At 55.2% G+C, this 19,284-nt stretch overlaps 1 protein-coding gene across 1 annotated transcript in view; it reads left to right on the forward strand.

Moving 5' to 3' along the window:
- Window positions 1–14,946, forward strand: part of LOC137319941 (TBC1 domain family member 10B-like) — a gene marked incomplete at its 3' end in the record, with an annotated part of 62,707 nt that extends 47,761 nt beyond the window's left edge. Inside the window, exon 8 of the mRNA XM_067981815.1 lies at window positions 14,757–14,946. Coding sequence (XP_067837916.1) covers window positions 14,757–14,946 — 190 coding nt within the window. The remainder of the gene's footprint in view (window positions 1–14,756) is intronic.
- Between the last annotated feature and the right edge of the window lie 4,338 nt (window positions 14,947–19,284).

Here is a 19,284-nt window from a genome sequence, read left to right on the forward strand (position 1 = left end):
GGTAAATACTGGGGCACTCTGCACAGAGAGGGAGAGAGAGAGACTGGGGGTAAATACTGGGGCACTCTGCACAGAGAGAGAGAGAGAGACTGGGGGTAAATACTGGGGCACTCTGCACAGAGAGAGAGAGACTGGGGGTAAATACTGGGGCACTCTGCACAGAGAGAGAGAGAGAGAGACTGGGGGTAAATACTGGGGCACTCTGCACAGAGAGAGAGAGAGAGAGAGACTGGGGGTAAATACTGGGGCACTCTGCACAGAGAGAGAGAGAGAGAGACTGGGGGTAAATACTGGGACACTCTGCACAGAGAGAGAGAGAGAGACTGGGGGTAAATACTGGGGCACTCTGCACAGAGAGAGAGAGACTGGGGGTAAATACAGGGGCACTCTGCACACAGAGAGAGAGAGACTGGGGGTAAATACTGGGGCACTCTGCACAGAGAGAGAGAGAGAGACTGGGGGTAAATACTGGGGCACTCTGCACAGAGAGAGAGAGAGAGAGAGACTGGGGGTAAATACTGGGGCACTCTGCACAGAGAGAGAGAGAGAGAGACTGGGGTAAATACTGGGGCACTCTGCACAGAGAGAGAGAGAGAGAGACTGGGGGTAAATACTGGGGCACTCTGCACAGAGAGAGAGAGAGACTGGGGGTAAATACTGGGGCACTCTGCACAGAGAGAGAGAGAGAGACTGGGGGTAAATACTGGGGCACTCTGCACAGAGAGAGAGAGAGAGAGAGAGACTGGGGGTAAATACTGGGGCACTCTGCACAGAGAGAGAGACTGGGGGTAAATACTGGGGCACTCTGCACAGAGAGAGAGAGAGAGACTGGGGGTAAATACTGGGGCACTCTGCACAGAGAGAGAGAGAGAGAGAGACTGGGGGTAAATACTGGGACACTCTGCACAGAGAGAGAGAGAGAGAGACTGGGGGTAAATACTGGGGCACTCTGCACAGAGAGAGAGAGAGAGAGAGAGACTGGGGGTAAATACTGGGGCACTCTGCACAGACAGAGAGAGACTGGGGTAAATACTGGGGCACTCTGCACAGAGAGAGAGAGAGAGAGAGACTGGGGGTAAATACTGGGGCACTCTGCACAGAGAGAGAGAGAGAGACTGGGGGTAAATACTGGGGCACTCTGCACAGAGAGAGAGAGAGAGAGACTGGGGGTAAATACTGGGGCACTCTGCACAGAGAGAGAGAGAGACTGGGGATAAATACTGGGGCACTCTGCACAGAGAGAGAGAGAGAGACTGGGGTAAATACTGGGGCACTCTGCACAGAGAGAGAGAGAGAGAGACTGGGGGTAAATACTGGGGCACTCTGCACAGAGAGAGAGAGAGAGAGAGACTGGGGGTAAATACTGGGACACTCTGCACAGAGAGAGAGAGAGACTGGGGGTAAATACTGGGGCACTCTGCACAGAGAGAGAGAGAGAGACTGGGGGTCAATACTGGGGCACTCTGCACAGAGAGAGAGAGAGACTGGGGGTAAATACTGGGGCACTCTGCACAGAGAGAGAGAGACTGGGGGTAAATACTGGGGCACTCTGCACAGAGAGAGAGAGAGAGAGAGAGAGAGACTGGGGGTAAATACTGGGGCACTCTGCACAGAGAGAGAGAGAGACTGGGGGTAAATACTGGGGCACTCTGCACAGAGAGAGAGAGACTGGGGGTGAATACTGGGGCACTCTGCACAGAGAGAGAGAGAGAGACTGGGGGTAAATACTGGGGCACTCTGCACAGAGAGAGAGAGAGAGACTGGGGGTAAATACAGGGGCACTCTGCACAGAGAGAGAGAGAGACTGGGGGTAAATACTGGGGCACTCTGCACAGAGAGAGAGAGAGACTGGGGGTAAATACTGGGGCACTCTGCACAGAGAGAGAGAGAGAGACTGGGGGTAAATACTGGGGCACTCTGCACAGAGAGAGAGAGAGAGACTGGGGGTAAATACTGGGGCACTCTGCACAGAGAGAGAGACTGGGGGTAAATACTGGGGCACTCTGCACAGAGAGAGAGAGAGAGAGAGAGACTGGGGGTAAATACTGGGGCACTCTGCACACAGAGAGAGAGAGAGAGAGACTGGGGGTAAATACTGGGGCACTCTGCACAGAGAGAGAGAGAGACTGGGGGTAAATACTGGGGCACTCTGCACAGAGAGAGAGAGACTGGGGGTAAATACTGGGGCACTCTGCACAGAGAGAGAGAGAGAGAGAGACTGGGGGTAAATACTGGGGCACTCTGCACAGAGAGAGAGAGAGACTGGGGGTAAATACTGGGGCACTCTGCACAGAGAGAGAGAGAGAGAGAGACTGGGGGTAAATACTGGGGCACTCTGCACAGAGAGAGAGAGAGAGAGAGAGACTGGGGGTAAATACTGGGGCACTGCACAGGGAGAGAGAGAGACTGGGGGTAAATACAGGGGCACTCTGCACAGAGAGAGAGAGAGAGAGAGACTGGGGGTAAATGCTGGGGCACTCTGCACAGAGAGAGAGAGAGAGAGACTGGGGTAAATACTGGGGCACTCTGCACAGAGAGAGAGAGAGAGAGAGACTGGGGTAAATACTGGGGCACTCTGCACAGAGAGAGAGAGACTGGGGTAAATACTGGGGCACTCTGCACAGAGAGAGAGAGAGAGAGACTGGGGGTAAATACTGGGGCACTCTGCACAGAGAGAGAGAGAGAGAGAGACTGGGGGTAAATACTGGGGCACTCTGCACAGAGAGAGAGAGAGAGAGAGACTGGGGGTAAATACTGGGGCACTCTGCACAGAGAGAGAGAGAGAGAGAGACTGGGGGTAAATACTGGGGCACTCTGCACAGAGAGAGAGAGAGAGAGACTGGGGGTAAATACTGGGGAACTCTGCACAGACAGAGAGAGAGAGAGAGAGAGACTGGGGGTAAATACTGGGGCACTCTGCACAGAGAGAGAGAGAGACTGGGGGTAAATACTGGGGCACTCTGCACAGAGAGAGAGAGAGAGAGAGAGAGACTGGGGGTAAATACTGGGGCACTCTGCACACAGAGAGAGAGAGAGAGACTGGGGGTAAATACTGGGGCACTCTGCACAGAGAGAGAGAGAGACTGGGGGTAAATACTGGGGCACTCTGCACAGAGAGAGAGAGAGAGAGAGACTGGGGGTAAATACTGGGGCACTCTGCACAGAGAGAGAGAGAGAGAGAGAGACTGGGGGTAAATACTGGGGCACTCTGCACAGAGAGAGAGAGAGAGAGAGAGACTGGGGGTAAATACTGGGGCACTCTGCACAGAGAGAGAGAGAGAGAGAGACTGGGGGTAAATACTGGGGCACTCTGCACAGACAGAGAGAGAGAGAGAGAGAGAGACTGGGGGTAAATACTGGGGCACTCTGCACAGAGAGAGAGAGAGAGAGAGAGAGACTGGGGGTAAATACTGGGGCACTCTGCACAGAGAGAGAGAGAGAGAGACTGGGGGTAAATACTGGGGCACTCTGCACAGAGAGAGAGAGAGAGAGAGAGACTGGGGGTAAATACTGGGGCACTCTGCACAGAGAGAGAGAGAGAGAGAGACTGGGGTAAATACTGGGGCACTCTGCACAGAGAGAGAGAGAGAGAGAGAGAGAGACTGGGGGTAAATACTGGGACACTCTGCACAGAGAGAGAGAGAGAGAGACTGGGGGTAAATACTGGGACACTCTGCACAGAGAGAGAGAGAGACTGGGGTAAATACTGGGGCACTCTGCACAGAGAGAGAGAGAGAGAGAGAGACTGGGGTAAATACTGGGGCACTCTGCACACAGAGAGAGAGAGACTGGGGGTAAATACTGGGGCACTCTGCACAGAGAGAGAGAGAGAGAGAGAGAGACTGGGGGTAAATACTGGGGCACTCTGCACAGAGAGAGAGAGAGACTGGGGGTAAATACTGGGGAACTCTGCACAGAGAGAGAGACACAGACTCCATTCCAAACTGGACACAGTGCAGGGAGAGAGGCATCTTTGTGCACGCGCGCAGAGAACACAAAACAGCAGAACAGACACGAACACGTGCACATCATCCACGTACACACATATGTGCACGGTATGTTACCTGGATGTGGGAGCTGAGCGTACTGTGCTGTCTCCAGGGTGGTGGACTCTCTCTCTCTGTGTGTGAGAGGGACTGTGCTATCTCCAGGGTGGTGGACTCTCTCTCTCTCTGTGTGAGAGGGACTGTGCTATCTCCAGGGTGGTGGGCTCTCTCTCTCTGTGTGTGAGAGGGACTGTGCTATCTCCAGGGTGGTGGACTCTCTCTCTCTCTGTGTGAGAGGGACTGTGCTGTCTCCAGGGTGGTGGACTCTCTCTCTCTGTGTGTGAGAGGGACTGTGCTATCTCCAGGGTGGTGGGCTCTCTCTCTCTCTGTGTGAGAGGGACTGTGCTATCTCCAGGGTGGTGGGCTCTCTCTCTGTGTGAGAGGGACTGTGCTATCTCCAGGGTGGTGGACTCTCTCTCTGTGTGTGAGAGGGACTGTGCTATCTCCAGGGTGGTGGGCTCTCTCTCTCTGTGTGAGAGGGACTGTGCTGTCTCCAGGGTGGTGGGCTCTCTCTCTCTGTGTGAGAGGGACTGTGCTATCTCCAGGGTGGTGGGCTCTCTCTCTCTCTCTGTGAGAGGGACTGTGCTATCTCCAGGGTGGTGGGCTCTCTCTCTCTCTCTGTGAGAGGGACTGTGCTATCTCCAGGGTGGTGGGCTCTCTCTCTCTCTCTGTGAGAGGGACTGTGCTATCTCCAGGGTGGTGGGCTCTCTCTCTCTGTGTGTGAGAGGGACTGTGCTATCTCCAGGGTGGTGGGCTCTCTCTCTCTCTCTGTGAGAGGGACTGTGCTATCTCCAGGGTGGTGGGCTCTCTCTCTCTGTGTGAGAGGGACTGTGCTATCTCCAGGGTGGTGGACTCTCTCTCTGTGTGTGAGAGGGACTGTGCTATCTCCAGGGTGGTGGGCTCACTCTCTGTGTGAGAGGGACTGTGCTATCTCCAGGGTGGTGGACTCTCTCTCTCTGTGTGAGAGGGACTGTGCTATCTCCAGGGTGGTGGGCTCTCTCTCTCTCTGTGAGAGGGACTGTGCTGTCTCCAGGGTGGTGGGCTCTCTCTCTCTGTGTGAGAGGGACTGTGCTGTCTCCAGGGTGGTGGGCTCTCTCTCTCTGTGAGAGGGACTGTGCTATCTCCAGGGTGGTGGACTCTCTCTCTCTGTGTGAGAGGGACTGTGCTATCTCCAGGGTGGTGGGCTCTCTCTCTCTCTCTGTGTGAGAGGGACTGTGCTGTCTCCAGGGTGGTGGGCTCTCTCTCTCTCTGTGTGAGAGGGACTGTGCTATCTCCAGGGTGGTGGACTCTCTCTCTCTGTGTGAGAGGGACTGTGCTATCTCCAGGGTGGTGGGCTCTCTCTCTCTGTGAGAGGGACTGTGCTATCTCCAGGGTGGTGGACTCTCTCTCTCTGTGTGAGAGGGACTGTGCTATCTCCAGGGTGGTGGGCTCTCTCTCTGTGTGAGAGGGACTGTGCTGTCTCCAGGGTGGTGGGCTCTCTCTCTGTGTGAGAGGGACTGTGCTATCTCCAGGGTGGTGGGCTCTCTCTCTGTGTGAGAGGGACTGTGCTATCTCCAGGGTGGTGGGCTCTCTCTCTGTGTGAGAGGGACTGTGCTATCTCCAGGGTGGTGGGCTCTCTCTCTCTCTGTGTGAGAGGGACTGTGCTATCTCCAGGGTGGTGGGCTCTCTCTCTGTGTGAGAGGGACTGTGCTATCTCCAGGGTGGTGGGCTCTCTCTCTGTGTGAGAGGGACTGTGCTATCTCCAGGGTGGTGGGCTCTCTCTCTCCCTGTGAGAGGGACTGTGCTATCTCCAGGGTGGTGGACTCTCTCTCTCTGTGTGAGAGGGACTGTGCTGTCTCCAGGGTGGTGGGCTCTCTCTCTGTGTGAGAGGGACTGTGCTATCTCCAGGGTGGTGGGCTCTCTCTCTGTGTGAGAGGGACTGTGCTGTCTCCAGGGTGGTGGGCTCTCTCTCTGTGTGAGAGGGACTGTGCTATCTCCAGGGTGGTGGGCTCTCTCTCCCTGTGTGAGAGGGACTGTGCTATCTCCAGGGTGGTGGGCTCTCTCTCTCTCTGTGAGAGGGACTGTGCTATCTCCAGGGTGGTGGGCTCTCTCTCTGTGTGAGAGGGACTGTGCTGTCTCCAGGGTGGTGGGCTCTCTCTCTGTGTGAGAGGGACTGTGCTATCTCCAGGGTGGTGGGCTCTCTCTCTGTGTGAGAGGGACTGTGCTATCTCCAGGGTGGTGGGCTCTCTCTCTCCCTGTGAGAGGGACTGTGCTATCTCCAGGGTGGTGGACTCTCTCTCTCTGTGTGAGAGGGACTGTGCTGTCTCCAGGGTGGTGGGCTCTCTCTCTGTGTGAGAGGGACTGTGCTATCTCCAGGGTGGTGGGCTCTCTCTCTGTGTGAGAGGGACTGTGCTGTCTCCAGGGTGGTGGGCTCTCTCTCTGTGTGAGAGGGACTGTGCTATCTCCAGGGTGGTGGGCTCTCTCTCTCTGTGTGAGAGGGACTGTGCTGTCTCCAGGGTGGTGGGCTCTCTCTCTGTGTGAGAGGGACTGTGCTGTCTCCAGGGTGGTGGGCTCTCTCTCTGTGTGAGAGGGACTGTGCTGTCTCCAGGGTGGTGGGCTCTCTCTCTGTGTGAGAGGGACTGTGCTGTCTCCAGGGTGGTGGGCTCTCTCTCTCTCTGTGAGAGGGACTGTGCTATCTCCAGGGTGGTGGACTCTCTCTCTCTCTGTGAGAGGGACTGTGCTATCTCCAGGGTGGTGGGCTCTCTCTGTGTGAGAGGGACTGTGCTGTCTCCAGGGTGGTGGGCTCTCTCTCTGTGTGAGAGGGACTGTGCTATCTCCAGGGTGGTGGACTCTCTCTCTCTGTGAGAGGGACTGTGCTATCTCCAGGGTGGTGGGCTCTCTCTCTGTGTGAGAGGGACTGTGCTGTCTCCAGGGTGGTGGGCTCTCTCTCTCTCTGTGAGAGGGACTGTGCTATCTCCAGGGTGGTGGGCTCTCTCTCTCTCTCTGTGTGAGAGGGACTGTGCTATCTCCAGGGTGGTGGGCTCTCTCTCTCTCTGTGAGAGGGACTGTGCTATCTCCAGGGTGGTGGGCTCTCTCTCTGTGTGAGAGGGACTGTGCTATCTCCAGGGTGGTGGGCTCTCTCTCTCTCTGTGAGAGGGACTGTGCTCTCTCCAGGGTGGTGGGCTCTCTCTCTCTCTGTGAGAGGGACTGTGCTATCTCCAGGGTGGTGGGCTCTCTCTCTCTCTGTGAGAGGGACTGTGCTATCTCCAGGGTGGTGGGCTCTCTCTCTCTGTGTGAGAGGGACTGTGCTATCTCCAGGGTGGTGGACTCTCTCTCTCTGTGAGAGGGACTGTGCTATCTCCAGGGTGGTGGGCTCTCTCTCTCTCTGTGAGAGGGACTGTGCTATCTCCAGGGTGGTGGGCTCTCTCTCTCTCTGTGAGAGGGACTGTGCTATCTCCAGGGTGGTGGGCTCTCTCTCTGTGTGTGAGAGGGACTGTGCTATCTCCAGGGTGGTGGGCTCTCTCTCTGTGTGAGAGGGACTGTGCTGTCTCCAGGGTGGTGGGTCTCTCCCTGTGTGAGAGGGACTGTGCTATCTCCAGGGTGGTGGGCTCTCTCTCTCTCTGTGTGAGAGGGACTGTGCTATCTCCAGGGTGGTGGTCTCTCTCTCTCTGTGTGAGAGGGACTGTGCTATCTCCAGGGTGGTGGGCTCTCTCTCTCTGTGTGTGAGAGGGGACTGTGCTGTCTCCAGGGTGGTGGGCTCTCTCTCTCTGTGTGAGAGGGACTGTGCTATCTCCAGGGTGGTGGACTCTCTCTCTCTCTGTGTGAGAGGGACTGTGCTATCTCCAGGGTGGTGGGCTCTCTCTCTGTGTGAGAGGGACTGTGCTATCTCCAGGGTGGTGGGCTCTCTCTCTCTCTGTGTGAGAGGGACTGTGCTATCTCCAGGGTGGTGGACTCTCTCTCTGTGTGAGAGGGACTGTGCTATCTCCAGGGTGGTGGGCTCTCTCTCTGTGTGAGAGGGACTGTGCTATCTCCAGGGTGGTGGACTCTCTCTCTGTGTGAGAGGGACTGTGCTATCTCCAGGGTGGTGGACTCTCTCTCTCTGTGTGAGAGGGACTGTGCTGTCTCCAGGGTGGTGGACTCTCTCTCTGTGTGAGAGGGACTGTGCTGTCTCCAGGGTGGTGGGCTCTCTCTCTCTCTGTGTGAGAGGGACTGTGCTATCTCCAGGGTGGTGGGCTCTCTCTCTGTGTGAGAGGGACTGTGCTATCTCCAGGGTGGTGGACTCTCTCTCCCTGTGAGAGGGGACTGTGCTGTCTCCAGGGTGGTGGACTCTCTCTCTGTGTGAGAGGGACTGTGCTGTCTCCAGGGTGGTGGACTCTCTCTCTCTGTGTGAGAGGGACTGTGCTGTCTCCAGGGTGGTGGGCTCTCTCTCTCTGTGTGAGAGGGACTGTGCTATCTCCAGGGTGGTGGGCTCTCTCTCCCTGTGTGAGAGGGACTGTGCTATCTCCAGGGTGGTGGGCTCTCTCTCTCTCTGTGTGAGAGGGACTGTGCTATCTCCAGGGTGGTGGGCTCTCTCTCTCTGTGTGAGAGGGACTGTGCTATCTCCAGGGTGGTGGGCTCTCTCTCTCTCTGTGTGAGAGGGACTGTGCTATCTCCAGGGTGGTGGGCTCTCTCTCTCTGTGTGAGAGGGACTGTGCTATCTCCAGGGTGTGGGCTCTCTCTCTCTGTGAGAGGGGACTGTGCTATCTCCTCCAGGGGTGGTGGGCTCTCTCTCTCTCGTGTGAGAGGACTGTGCTATCGGTGGGATGTGCTATCTCCAGGGTGGTGGACTCTCTCTCTCCTGTGTGAGAGGGACTGTGCTGCTCTCTCTCTGTGTGAGAGGGACTGTGCTCTTCTCCAGGGTGGTGGACTCTCTCGTGTCTCTCTGTGTGAGAGGGACTGTGCTATCTCCAGGGTGGTGGACTCTCTCTCTCTGTGTGAGAGGGACTGTGCTATCTCCAGGGTGGTGGGACTCTCTCTCTCTGTGTGAGAGGGACTGTGCTATCTCCAGGGTGGTGGACTCTCTCTCTCTGTGTGAGAGGGGACTGTGCTATCTCCAGGGGTGGTGGGCTCTCTCTCTGTGCGCTGTGAGAGGGACTGTGCTATCTCCAGGGTGGTGGCTCTCTCTCTCTCTGTGTGAGAGGGACTGTGCTATCTCCAGGGTGGTGGCTGCTCTCTCTCTGTGTGAGAGGGACTGTGCTGTGATCTCCAGGGTGGTGGACTCTCTCTCTCTGTGTGAGAGGGACTGTGCTATCTCCAGGGTGGTGGACTCTCTCTCTGTGTGAGAGGGACTGTGCTATCTCTCCAGGGTGGTGGACTCTCTCTGTGAGAGGGACTGTGCTTCTCCAGGTGGTGGCTCTCTCTCTGTGAGAGGGACTGTGCTATCTCCAGGGTGGTGGGACTCTCTCTCTGGTTGAGAGGGACTGTGCTGTCTCCAGGGTGGTGTGGGGCTCTCTCTCTCTGTGTGAGAGGGACTGTGCTATCTCCAGGGTGGTGGACTCTCTCTCTGTGTGAGAGGGACTGTGCTATCTCCAGGGTGGACTCTCTCTCTCTGTGTGAGAGGGACTGTGCTATCTCCAGGGTGGTGGACTCTCTCTCTCTCTGTGAGAGGGACTGTGCTATCTCCAGGGTGGTGGGCTCTCTCTCTCTCTGTGTGAGAGGGACTGTGCTATCTCCAGGGTGGTGGGCTCTCTCTCTCTGTGTGAGAGGGACTGTGCTATCTCCAGGGTGGTGAGCTCTCTCTCTGTGTGAGAGGGACTGTGCTATCTCCAGGGTGGTGGGCTCTCTCTCTGTGTGAGAGGGACTGTGCTATCTCCAGGGTGGTGGACTCTCTCTCTCTGTGTGAGAGGGACTGTGCTATCTCCAGGGTGGTGGGCTCTCTCTCTCCTGTGTGAGAGGGACTGTGCTATCTCCAGGGTGGTGGACTCTCTCTCTCTGTGTGAGAGGGACTGTGCTATCTCCAGGGTGGTGGACTCTCTCTCTCTGTGTGAGAGGGACTGTGCTATCTCCAGGGTGGTGGGCTCTCTCTCTGTGTGTGAGAGGGACTGTGCTATCTCCAGGGTGGTGGGCTCTCTCTCTGTGTGAGAGGGACTGTGCTATCTCTCAGGGTGGTGGACTCTCTCTCTCTGTGTGAGAGGGACTGTGCTATCTCCAGGGTGGTGGGCTCTCTCTCTCTGTGAGAGGGACTGTGCTATCTCCAGGGTGGTGGACTCTCTCTCTGTGTGAGAGGGACTGTGCTATCTCCAGGGTGGTGGACTCTCTCTCTGTGTGAGAGGGACTGTGCTGTCTCCAGGGTGGTGGACTCTCTCTCTGTGTGAGAGGGACTGTGCTGTCTCCAGGGTGGTGGACTCTCTCTCTGTGTGAGAGGGACTGTGCTATCTCCAGGGTGGTGGACTCTCTCTCTCTGTGTGTGAGGGACTGTGCTATCTCCAGGGTGGTGGGCTCTCTCTCTGTGTGAGAGGGACTGTGCTGTCTCCAGGGTGGTGGACTCTCTCTCTGTGTGAGAGGGACTGTGCTGTCTCCAGGGTGGTGGACTCTCTCTCTGTGTGAGAGGGACTGTGCTATCTCCAGGGTGGTGGGCTCTCTCTCCCTGTGAGAGGGACTGTGCTATCTCCAGGGTGGTGGACTCTCTCTCTCTGTGTGAGAGGGACTGTGCTATCTCCAGGGTGGTGGGCTCTCTCTCTCTGTGTGAGAGGGACTGTGCTATCTCCAGGGTGGTGGACTCTCTCTCTGTGTGAGAGGGACTGTGCTATCTCCAGGGTGGTGGACTCTCTCTCTCTGTGTGAGAGGGACTGTGCTATCTCCAGGGTGGTGGACTCTCTCTCTCTGTGTGAGAGGGACTGTGCTATCTCCAGGGTGGTGAGCTCTCTCTCTGTGTGAGAGGGACTGTGCTATCTCCAGGGTGGTGGGCTCTCTCTCTCTCTGTGTGAGAGGGACTGTGCTATCTCCAGGGTGGTGGGCTCTCTCTCTCTCTGTGTGAGAGGGACTGTGCTATCTCCAGGGTGGTGGGCTCTCTCTCTCTGTGTGAGAGGGACTGTGCTATCTCCAGGGTGGTGAGCTCTCTCTCTGTGTGAGAGGGACTGTGCTATCTCCAGGGTGGTGGGCTCTCTCTCTGTGTGAGAGGGACTGTGCTATCTCCAGGGTGGTGGACTCTCTCTCTCTGTGTGAGAGGGACTGTGCTATCTCCAGGGTGGTGAGCTCTCTCTCTGTGTGAGAGGGACTGTGCTATCTCCAGGGTGGTGGGCTCTCTCTCTCTGTGTGAGAGGGACTGTGCTATCTCCAGGGTGGTGGGCTCTCTCTCTCTGTGTGAGAGGGACTGTGCTATCTCCAGGGTGGTGGGCTCTCTCTCTCTGTGTGAGAGGGACTGTGCTATCTCCAGGGTGGTGGGCTCTCTCTCTGTGTGTGAGAGGGACTGTGCTATCTCCAGGGTGGTGGGCTCTCTCTCTGTGTGAGAGGGACTGTGCTATCTCCAGGGTGGTGGACTCTCTCTCTGTGTGAGAGGGACTGTGCTATCTCCAGGGTGGTGGGCTCTCTCTCTGTGTGAGAGGGACTGTGCTATCTCCAGGGTGGTGGACTCTCTCTCTCTGTGTGAGAGGGACTGTGCTATCTCCAGGGTGGTGGGCTCTCTCTCTGTGTGAGAGGGACTGTGCTATCTCCAGGGTGGTGGGCTCTCTCTCTCTGTGTGAGAGGGACTGTGCTATCTCCAGGGTGGTGGGCTCTCTCTCTCCCTGTAAGAGGGACTGTGCTATCTCCAGGGTGGTGGGCTCTCTCTCTCTCTGTGTGAGAGGGACTGTGCTATCTCCAGGGTGGTGGGCTCTCTCTCTCTGTGTGTGAGAGGGACTGTGCTATCTCCAGGGTGGTGGGCTCTCTCTCTCCCTGTAGAGAGGGACTGTGCTATCTCCAGGGTGGTGGGCTCTCTCTCTCTGTGTGAGAGGGACTGTGCTATCTCCAGGGTGGTGGGCTCTCTCTCTCTGTGTGAGAGGGACTGTGCTATCTCCAGGGTGGTGGGCTCTCTCTCTCTGTGTGAGAGGGACTGTGCTATCTCCAGGGTGGTGGGCTCTCTCTCTCTGTGTGAGAGGGACTGTGCTATCTCCAGGGTGGTGGACTCTCTCTCTCCCTGTGAGAGGGACTGTGCTATCTCCAGGGTGGTGGGCTCTCTCTCTCTGTGTGAGAGGGACTGTGCTATCTCCAGGGTGGTGGGCTCTCTCTCTCTGTGTGAGAGGGACTGTGCTATCTCCAGGGTGGTGGACTCTCTCTCTCCCTGTGAGAGGGACTGTGCTATCTCCAGGGTGGTGGACTCTCTCCCTGTGTGAGTGGGACTGTGCTATCTCCAGGGTGGTGGGCTCTCTCTCTCTCTGTGTGAGAGGGACTGTGCTATCTCCAGGGTGGTGGGTCTCTCTCTGTGTGAGAGGGACTGTGCTATCTCCAGGGTGGTGGGCTCTCTCTCTCTGTGTGAGAGGGACTGTGCTATCTCCAGGGTGGTGGACTCTCTCTCTCTCCTTGTGAGAGGGACTGTGCTATCTCCAGGGTGGTGGGCTCTCTCTCTCTCTCTGTGTGAGAGGGACTGTGCTATCTCCAGGGTGGTGGGCTCTCTCTCTCTCTGTGTGAGAGGGACTGTGCTATCTCCAGGGTGGTGGGCTCTCTCTCTGTGTGTGAGAGGGACTGTGCTATCTCCAGGGTGGTGGGCTCTCTCTCTCTGTGTGAGAGGGACTGTGCTATCTCCAGGGTGGTGGGCTCTCTCTCTCTCTGTGTGAGAGGGACTGTGCTATCTCCAGGGTGGTGGGCTCTCTCTCTGTGTGTGAGAGGGACTGTGCTATCTCCAGGGTGGTGGGCTCTCTCTCTCTCTGTGAGAGGGACTGTGATATCTCCAGGGTGGTGGACTCTCTCTCTGTGTGAGAGGGACTGTGCTATCTCCAGGGTGGTGGACTCTCTCTCTCTCTGTGAGAGGGACTGTGCTATCTCCAGGGTGGTGGGCTCTCTCTCTCTCTGTGTGAGAGGGACTGTGATATCTCCAGGGTGGTGGACTCTCTCTCTGTGTGAGAGGGACTGTGCTATCTCCAGGGTGGTGGACTCTCTCTCTCTGTGAGAGGGACTGTGCTATCTCCAGGGTGGTGGGCTCTCTCTCTCTGTGAGAGGGACTGTGCTATCTCCAGGGTGGTGGGCTCTCTCTCTCTGTGTGTGAGAGGGACTGTGCTATCTCCAGGGTGGTGGGCTCTCTCTCTCTGTGTGAGAGGGACTGTGCTATCTCCAGGGTGGTGGACTCTCTCTCTGTGTGAGAGGGACTGTGCTATCTCCAGGGTGGTGGGCTCTCTCTCTCTGTGTGAGAGGGACTGTGCTATCTCCAGGGTGGTGGGCTCTCTCTCTCTCTGTGTGAGAGGGACTGTGCTATCTCCAGGGTGGTGGGCTCTCTCTCTCTCTGTGAGAGGGACTGTGCTATCTCCAGGGTGGTGGACTCTCTCTCTCTCTGTGAGAGGGACTGTGCTATCTCCAGGGTGGTGGGCTCTCTCTCTCTGTGAGAGGGACTGTGCTATCTCCAGGGTGGTGGGCTCTCTCTCTCTGTGTGTGAGAGGGACTGTGCTATCTCCAGGGTGGTGGGCTCTCTCTCTCTGTGTGAGAGGGACTGTGCTATCTCCAGGGTGGTGGGCTCTCTCTCTCTCTGTGTGAGAGGGACTGTGCTATCTCCAGGGTGGTGGGCTCTCTCTCTCTCTGTGTGAGAGGGACTGTGCTATCTCCAGGGTGGTGGGACTCTCTCTCTCTCTGTGTGAGAGGGACTGTGCTATCTCCAGGGTGGTGGGCTCTCTCTCTCTCTGTGTGAGAGGGACTGTGCTATCTCCAGGGTGGTGGGCTCTCTCTCTCTGTGAGAGGGACTGTGCTATCTCCAGGGTGGTGGGCTCTCTCTCTGTGTGAGAGGGACTGTGCTATCTCCAGGGTGGTGGGCTCTCTCTCTGTGTGAGAGGGACTGTGCTATCTCCAGGGTGGTGGGCTCTCTCTGTGTGAGAGGGACTGTGCTATCTCCAGGGTGGTGGGCTCTCTCTCCCTGTGTGAGAGGGACTGTGCTATCTCCAGGGTGGTGGGCTCTCTCTCTCTGTGTGTGAGAGGGGACTGTGCTATCTCCAGGGTGGTGGGCTCTCTCTCCCTGTGTGAGAGGGACTGTGCTATCTCCAGGGTGGTGGGCTCTCTCTGTGTGTGAGAGGGACTGTGCTATCTCCAGGGTGGTGGACTCTCTCCCTGTGTGAGAGGGACTGTGCTATCTCCAGGGTGGTGGACTCTCTCTCTCTCTGTGTGAGAGGGACTGTGCTATCTCCAGGGTGGTGGGCTCTCTCTCTCTGTGTGAGAGGGACTGTGCTATCTCCAGGGTGGTGGACTCTCTCTCTCTCTGTGTGAGAGGGACTGTGCTATCTCCAGGGTGGTGGACTCTCTCTCTCTCTGTGTGAGAGGGACTGTGCTATCTCCAGGGTGGTGGGAACTGGATGCACAGAGCTGGTTCAGTCGATAGTCCTGTCATTGAGGAGGAGGAGGGATGAGCCGTGGAGGAGGGATGAGGAGGAGGAGGAGGAGGAGGAGGAGGAGGAGGGATGAATGAATGGATAGCCATTCTTGTGGAGGGAGCACAGGTATCAGGGTTCCAGGGCTTTCTCCTCCTCCCCTCTCCCTCGCACCTGAACTGATCCTCTCCTCCTTTCTCCCCATTGGTAGGAGGCCATTCAGCTGGACGGCGAGATCTTCTTCTCTCTCTTACGCCGGGTCTCGCCTCTCGCTCACCGGCACTTGAAGAAGTTCAAGATCGACCCGATCCTATACATGACCGAGTGGTTCATGTGCATCTTCTCCCGCACGCTGCCCTGGTCCTCCGTTCTCCGTGTCTGGGACATGTTCTTCTGTGATGGTAGGTACCCGCACCTCGGGGGGGGGTTAATCCAATTCTTCCCCCGCCCAGGGAGGCTAATCCCCAAACCACCACCCCCCCCCACAACCCCAAAATAAATCTCCTCTCCCCCCCCAAAACAATCCTTCTCTCCCCCAAAACAATCCTTCTCTCCCCCCAAAACAATCCTTCTCCCCCCCCAAAACAATCCTTCTCTCCCCCAAAACAATCCTTCTCCCCAAAACAATCCTTCTCTCCCCCCAAAACAATCCTTCTCTCCCCCAAAACAATCCTTCTCTCCCCCCAAAACAATCCTTCTCCCCCCCAAAACAATCCTTCTCTCCCCCAAAACAATCCTTCTCCCCCCCAAAACAATCCTTCTCTCCCCCCAAAACAATCCTTCTCCCCCAAAACAATCCTTCTCTCCCCCCAAAACAATCCTTCTCTCCCCCCAAAACAATCCTTCTCTCCCCCAAAACAATCCTTCTCCCCCCCCAAAAACAATCCTTCTCTCCCCCCAAAACAATCCTTCTCCCCCAAAACAATCCTTCAAACAATCCTTCTCTCCCCCCAAAACAATCCTTCTCTCCCCCAAAACAATCCTTCTCTCCCCCCCAAAACAATCTTCTCCCCCCCAAAACAATCCTTCCTCCCCCCAAAACAATCCTTCTCTCCCCCCAAAACAATCCTTCTCTCCCCAACCTCCCCCCAAAACAATCCTTCTCCCCCCAAAACAATCCTTCTCTCCCCCCAAAACAATCCTTCTCTCCCCCCAAAACAATCCTTCTCTCCCCCAAAACAATCCTTCTCTCCCCCCAAAACAATCCTTCTCTCCCCCCAAAACAATCCTCTCTCCCCCAAAACAATCCTTCTCTCCCCCCAAAACAATCCTTCTCTCCCCCAAAACAATCCTTCTCCCCCCCCAAAACAATCCTTCTCCCCCCCAAAACAATCCTTCTCTCCCCCCAAAACAATCCTTCTCTCCCCCCAAAACAATCCTTCTCTCCCCCAAAACAATCCTCTCTCCCCCCAAAACAATCCTTCTCTCCCCCAAAACAATCCTTCTCTCCCCCCAAAACAATCCTTCTCTCCCCCAAAACAATCCTTCTCTCCCCCCCAAAACAATCCTTCTCCCCCAAAACAATCCTTCTCTCCCCAACAATCCTTCCCCCCCCAAAACAATCCTTCTCCTCCCCCCAAAACAATCCTTCTCCCCCCAAAACAATCCTTCTCTCCAAACAATCCTTCTCCCCAAAACAATCCTTCTCTCCCCCAAAACAATCCTTCTCCCCCCCAAAACAATCCTTCTCCCCCCCCAAAACAATCCTTCTCCCCCCAAAACAATCCTTCTCTCCCCCAAAACAATCCTTCTCTCCCCCAAAACAATCCTTCTCTCCCCCAAAACAATCCTTCTCTCCCCCAAAACAATCCTTCTCTCCCCCAAAACAATCCTCTCTCCCCCAAAACAATCCTTCTCCCCCAAAACATCCTTCTCTCCCCCCAAAACAATCCTTCTCCCCCCCAAAACAATCCTTCTCTCCCCAAAACAATCCTTCTCTCCCCCCAAAACAATCCTTCTCTCCCCAAAACAATCCTTCTCTCTCCCCCAAAACAATCCTTCTCTCCCCCAAAACAATCCTTCTCTCCCCCAAAACAATCCTTCTCTCCCCCAAAACAATCCTTCTCTCCCCCCCCCAAAACAATCCTTCTCTCCCCCAAAACAATCCTTCTCTCCCCCAAAACAATCCTTCTCTCCCCCAAAACAATCTTCCCCCCCCAAAACAATCCTTCTCTCCCCCAAAACATCCTTCTCTCCCCCAAAACAATCCTTCTCTCCCCCAAAACAATCCTTCTCTCCCCCAAAACAATCCTTCTCTCCCCCAAAACAATCCTTCTCTCCCCCAAAACAATCCTTCTCTCCCCCAAAACAATCCTTCTCTCCCCCAAAACAATCCTTCTCTCCCCCCAAAACAATCCTTCCCCCCCCCAAAACAATCCTTCTCTCCCCCAAAACAATCCTTCTCTCCCCCAAAACAATCCTTCTCTCCCCCAAAACAATCCTTCTCTCCCCCAAAACAATCCTTCTCTCCCCCCCAAAACAATCCTTCCCCCCCCCAAAACAATCCTTCCCCCCCCCCAAAACAATCCTTCTCTCCCCCAAAACAATCCTTCTCTCCCCCAAAACAATCCTTCTCTTCCCCCAAAACAATCCTTCTCTCCCCAAAACAATCCTTCTCCCCCCCAAAACAATCCTTCTCTCCCCCCCCCCAAAACAATCCTTCTCTCCCCCAAAACAATCCTTCTCCCCCCCCAAAACAATCCTTCTCTCCCCCCCCCCCCAAAACAATCCTTCTCTCCCCCAAAACAATCCTTCATCTCTCCCCAAAACAATCCTTCTCCCCCCAAAACAATCCTTCTCTCCCCCAAAACAATCCTTCTCCCCCCAAAACAATCCTTCTCTCCCCCAAAACAATCCTTCTCTCCCCCCAAAACAATCCTTCTCTCCCCAAAACAATCCTTCTCTCTCCCCCAAAACAATCCTTCTCCCCCCCAAAACAATCCTTCTCTCCCCCAAAACAATCCTTCTCTCCCCCAAAACAATCCTTCTCTCCCCCCCCAAAACAATCCTTCTCTCCCCAAAACAATCCTTCTCTCCCCCAAAACAATCCTTCTCTCCCCCAAAACAATCCTTCTCCCCCCCAAAACAATCCTTCTCTCCCCCCCCCCAAAACAATCCTTCTCTCCCCCAAAACAATCCTTCTCTCCCCCAAAACAATCCTTCTCTCCCCAAAACAATCCTTCTCTCCCCCAAAACAATCCTTCTCTCCCCCCCCCCCAAAACAATCCTTCTCCCCCCCAAAACAATCCTTCTCTCCCCCCAAAACAATCCTTCTCTCCCCAAAACAATCCTTCTCTCCCCCAAAACAATCCTTCTCCCCCCAAAACAATCCTTCTCTCCCCCCAAAACAATCCTTCTCTCCCCCAAAACAATCCTTCTCCCCCCCAAAACAATCCTTCTCCCCCCCAAAACAATCCTCTCTCCCCCCAAAACAATCCTTCTCTCCCCCAAAACAATCCTTCTCTCCCCAAAACAATCCTTCTCTCCCCAAAACAATCCTTCTCTCCCCCAAAACAATCCTTCTCTCCCCAAAACAATCTTCTCTCCCCCAAAACAATCCTTCTCTCCCCCAAAACAATCCTTCTCTCCCCCAAAACAATCCTTCTCTCCCCCAAAACAATCCTTCTCTCCCCCAAAACAATCCTTCTCTCCCCCCCCAAAACAATCCTTCTCTCCCCCCCCCAAAACAATCCTTCTCTCCCCAAAACAATCCTTCTCTCCCCCAAAACAATCCTTCTCTCCCCAAAACAATCCTTCTCTCCCCCAAAACAATCCTTCTCTCCCCCAAAACAATCCTTCTCTCCCCAAAACAATCCTTCTCTCCCCCAAAACAATCCTTCTCTCCCCAAAACAATCCTTCTCTCCCCCAAAACAATCCTTCTCTCCCCAAAACAATCCTTCTCTCCCCCAAAACAATCCTTCTCTCCCCCAAAACAATCCTTCTCTCCCCCAAAACAATCCTTCTCTCCCCCAAAACAATCCTTCTCTCCCCCCAAAACAATCCTTCTCTCCCCCAAAACAATCCTTCTCTCCCCCAAAACAATCCTTCTCTCCCCCAAAACAATCCTTCTCTCCCCAAAACAATCCTTCTCTCCCCAAAACAATCCTTCTCTCCCCCAAAACAATCCTTCTCTCCCCCAAAACAATCCTTCTCTCCCCCAAAACAATCCTTCTCTCCCCCAAAACAATCCTTCTCTCCCCCAAAACAATCCTTCTCTCCCCCAAAACAATCCTTCTCTCCCCCAAAACAATCCTTCTCTCCCCCAAAACAATCCTTCTCTCCCCAAAACAATCCTTCTCTCCCCCAAAACAATCCTTCTCTCCCCAAAACAATCCTTCTCTCCCCCAAAACAATCCTTCTCTCCCCCAAAACAATCCTTCTCTCCCCCAAAACAATCCTTCTCTCCCCCAAAACAATCCTTCTCTCCCCAAAACAATCCTTCTCTCCCCCAAAACAATCCTTCTCTCCCCCAAAACAATCCTTCTCTCCCCAAACAATCCTTCTCTCCCCCAAAACAATCCTTCTCTCCCCCCAAAACAATCCTTCTCTCCCCCAAAACAATCCTTCTCTCCCCCAAAACAATCCTTCTCTCCCCCAAAACAATCCTTCTCTCCCCAAACAATCCTTCTCTCCCCAAAACAATCCTTCTCTCCCCAAAACAATCCTTCTCTCCCCAAAACAATCCTTCTCTCCCCCAAAACAATCCTTCTCTCCCCCAAAACAATCCTTCTCCCCCCCA

This window comes from Heptranchias perlo, unplaced genomic scaffold (assembly GCF_035084215.1).
Source record: "Heptranchias perlo isolate sHepPer1 unplaced genomic scaffold, sHepPer1.hap1 HAP1_SCAFFOLD_940, whole genome shotgun sequence".
Taxonomy (NCBI): domain Eukaryota; kingdom Metazoa; phylum Chordata; class Chondrichthyes; order Hexanchiformes; family Hexanchidae; genus Heptranchias; species Heptranchias perlo.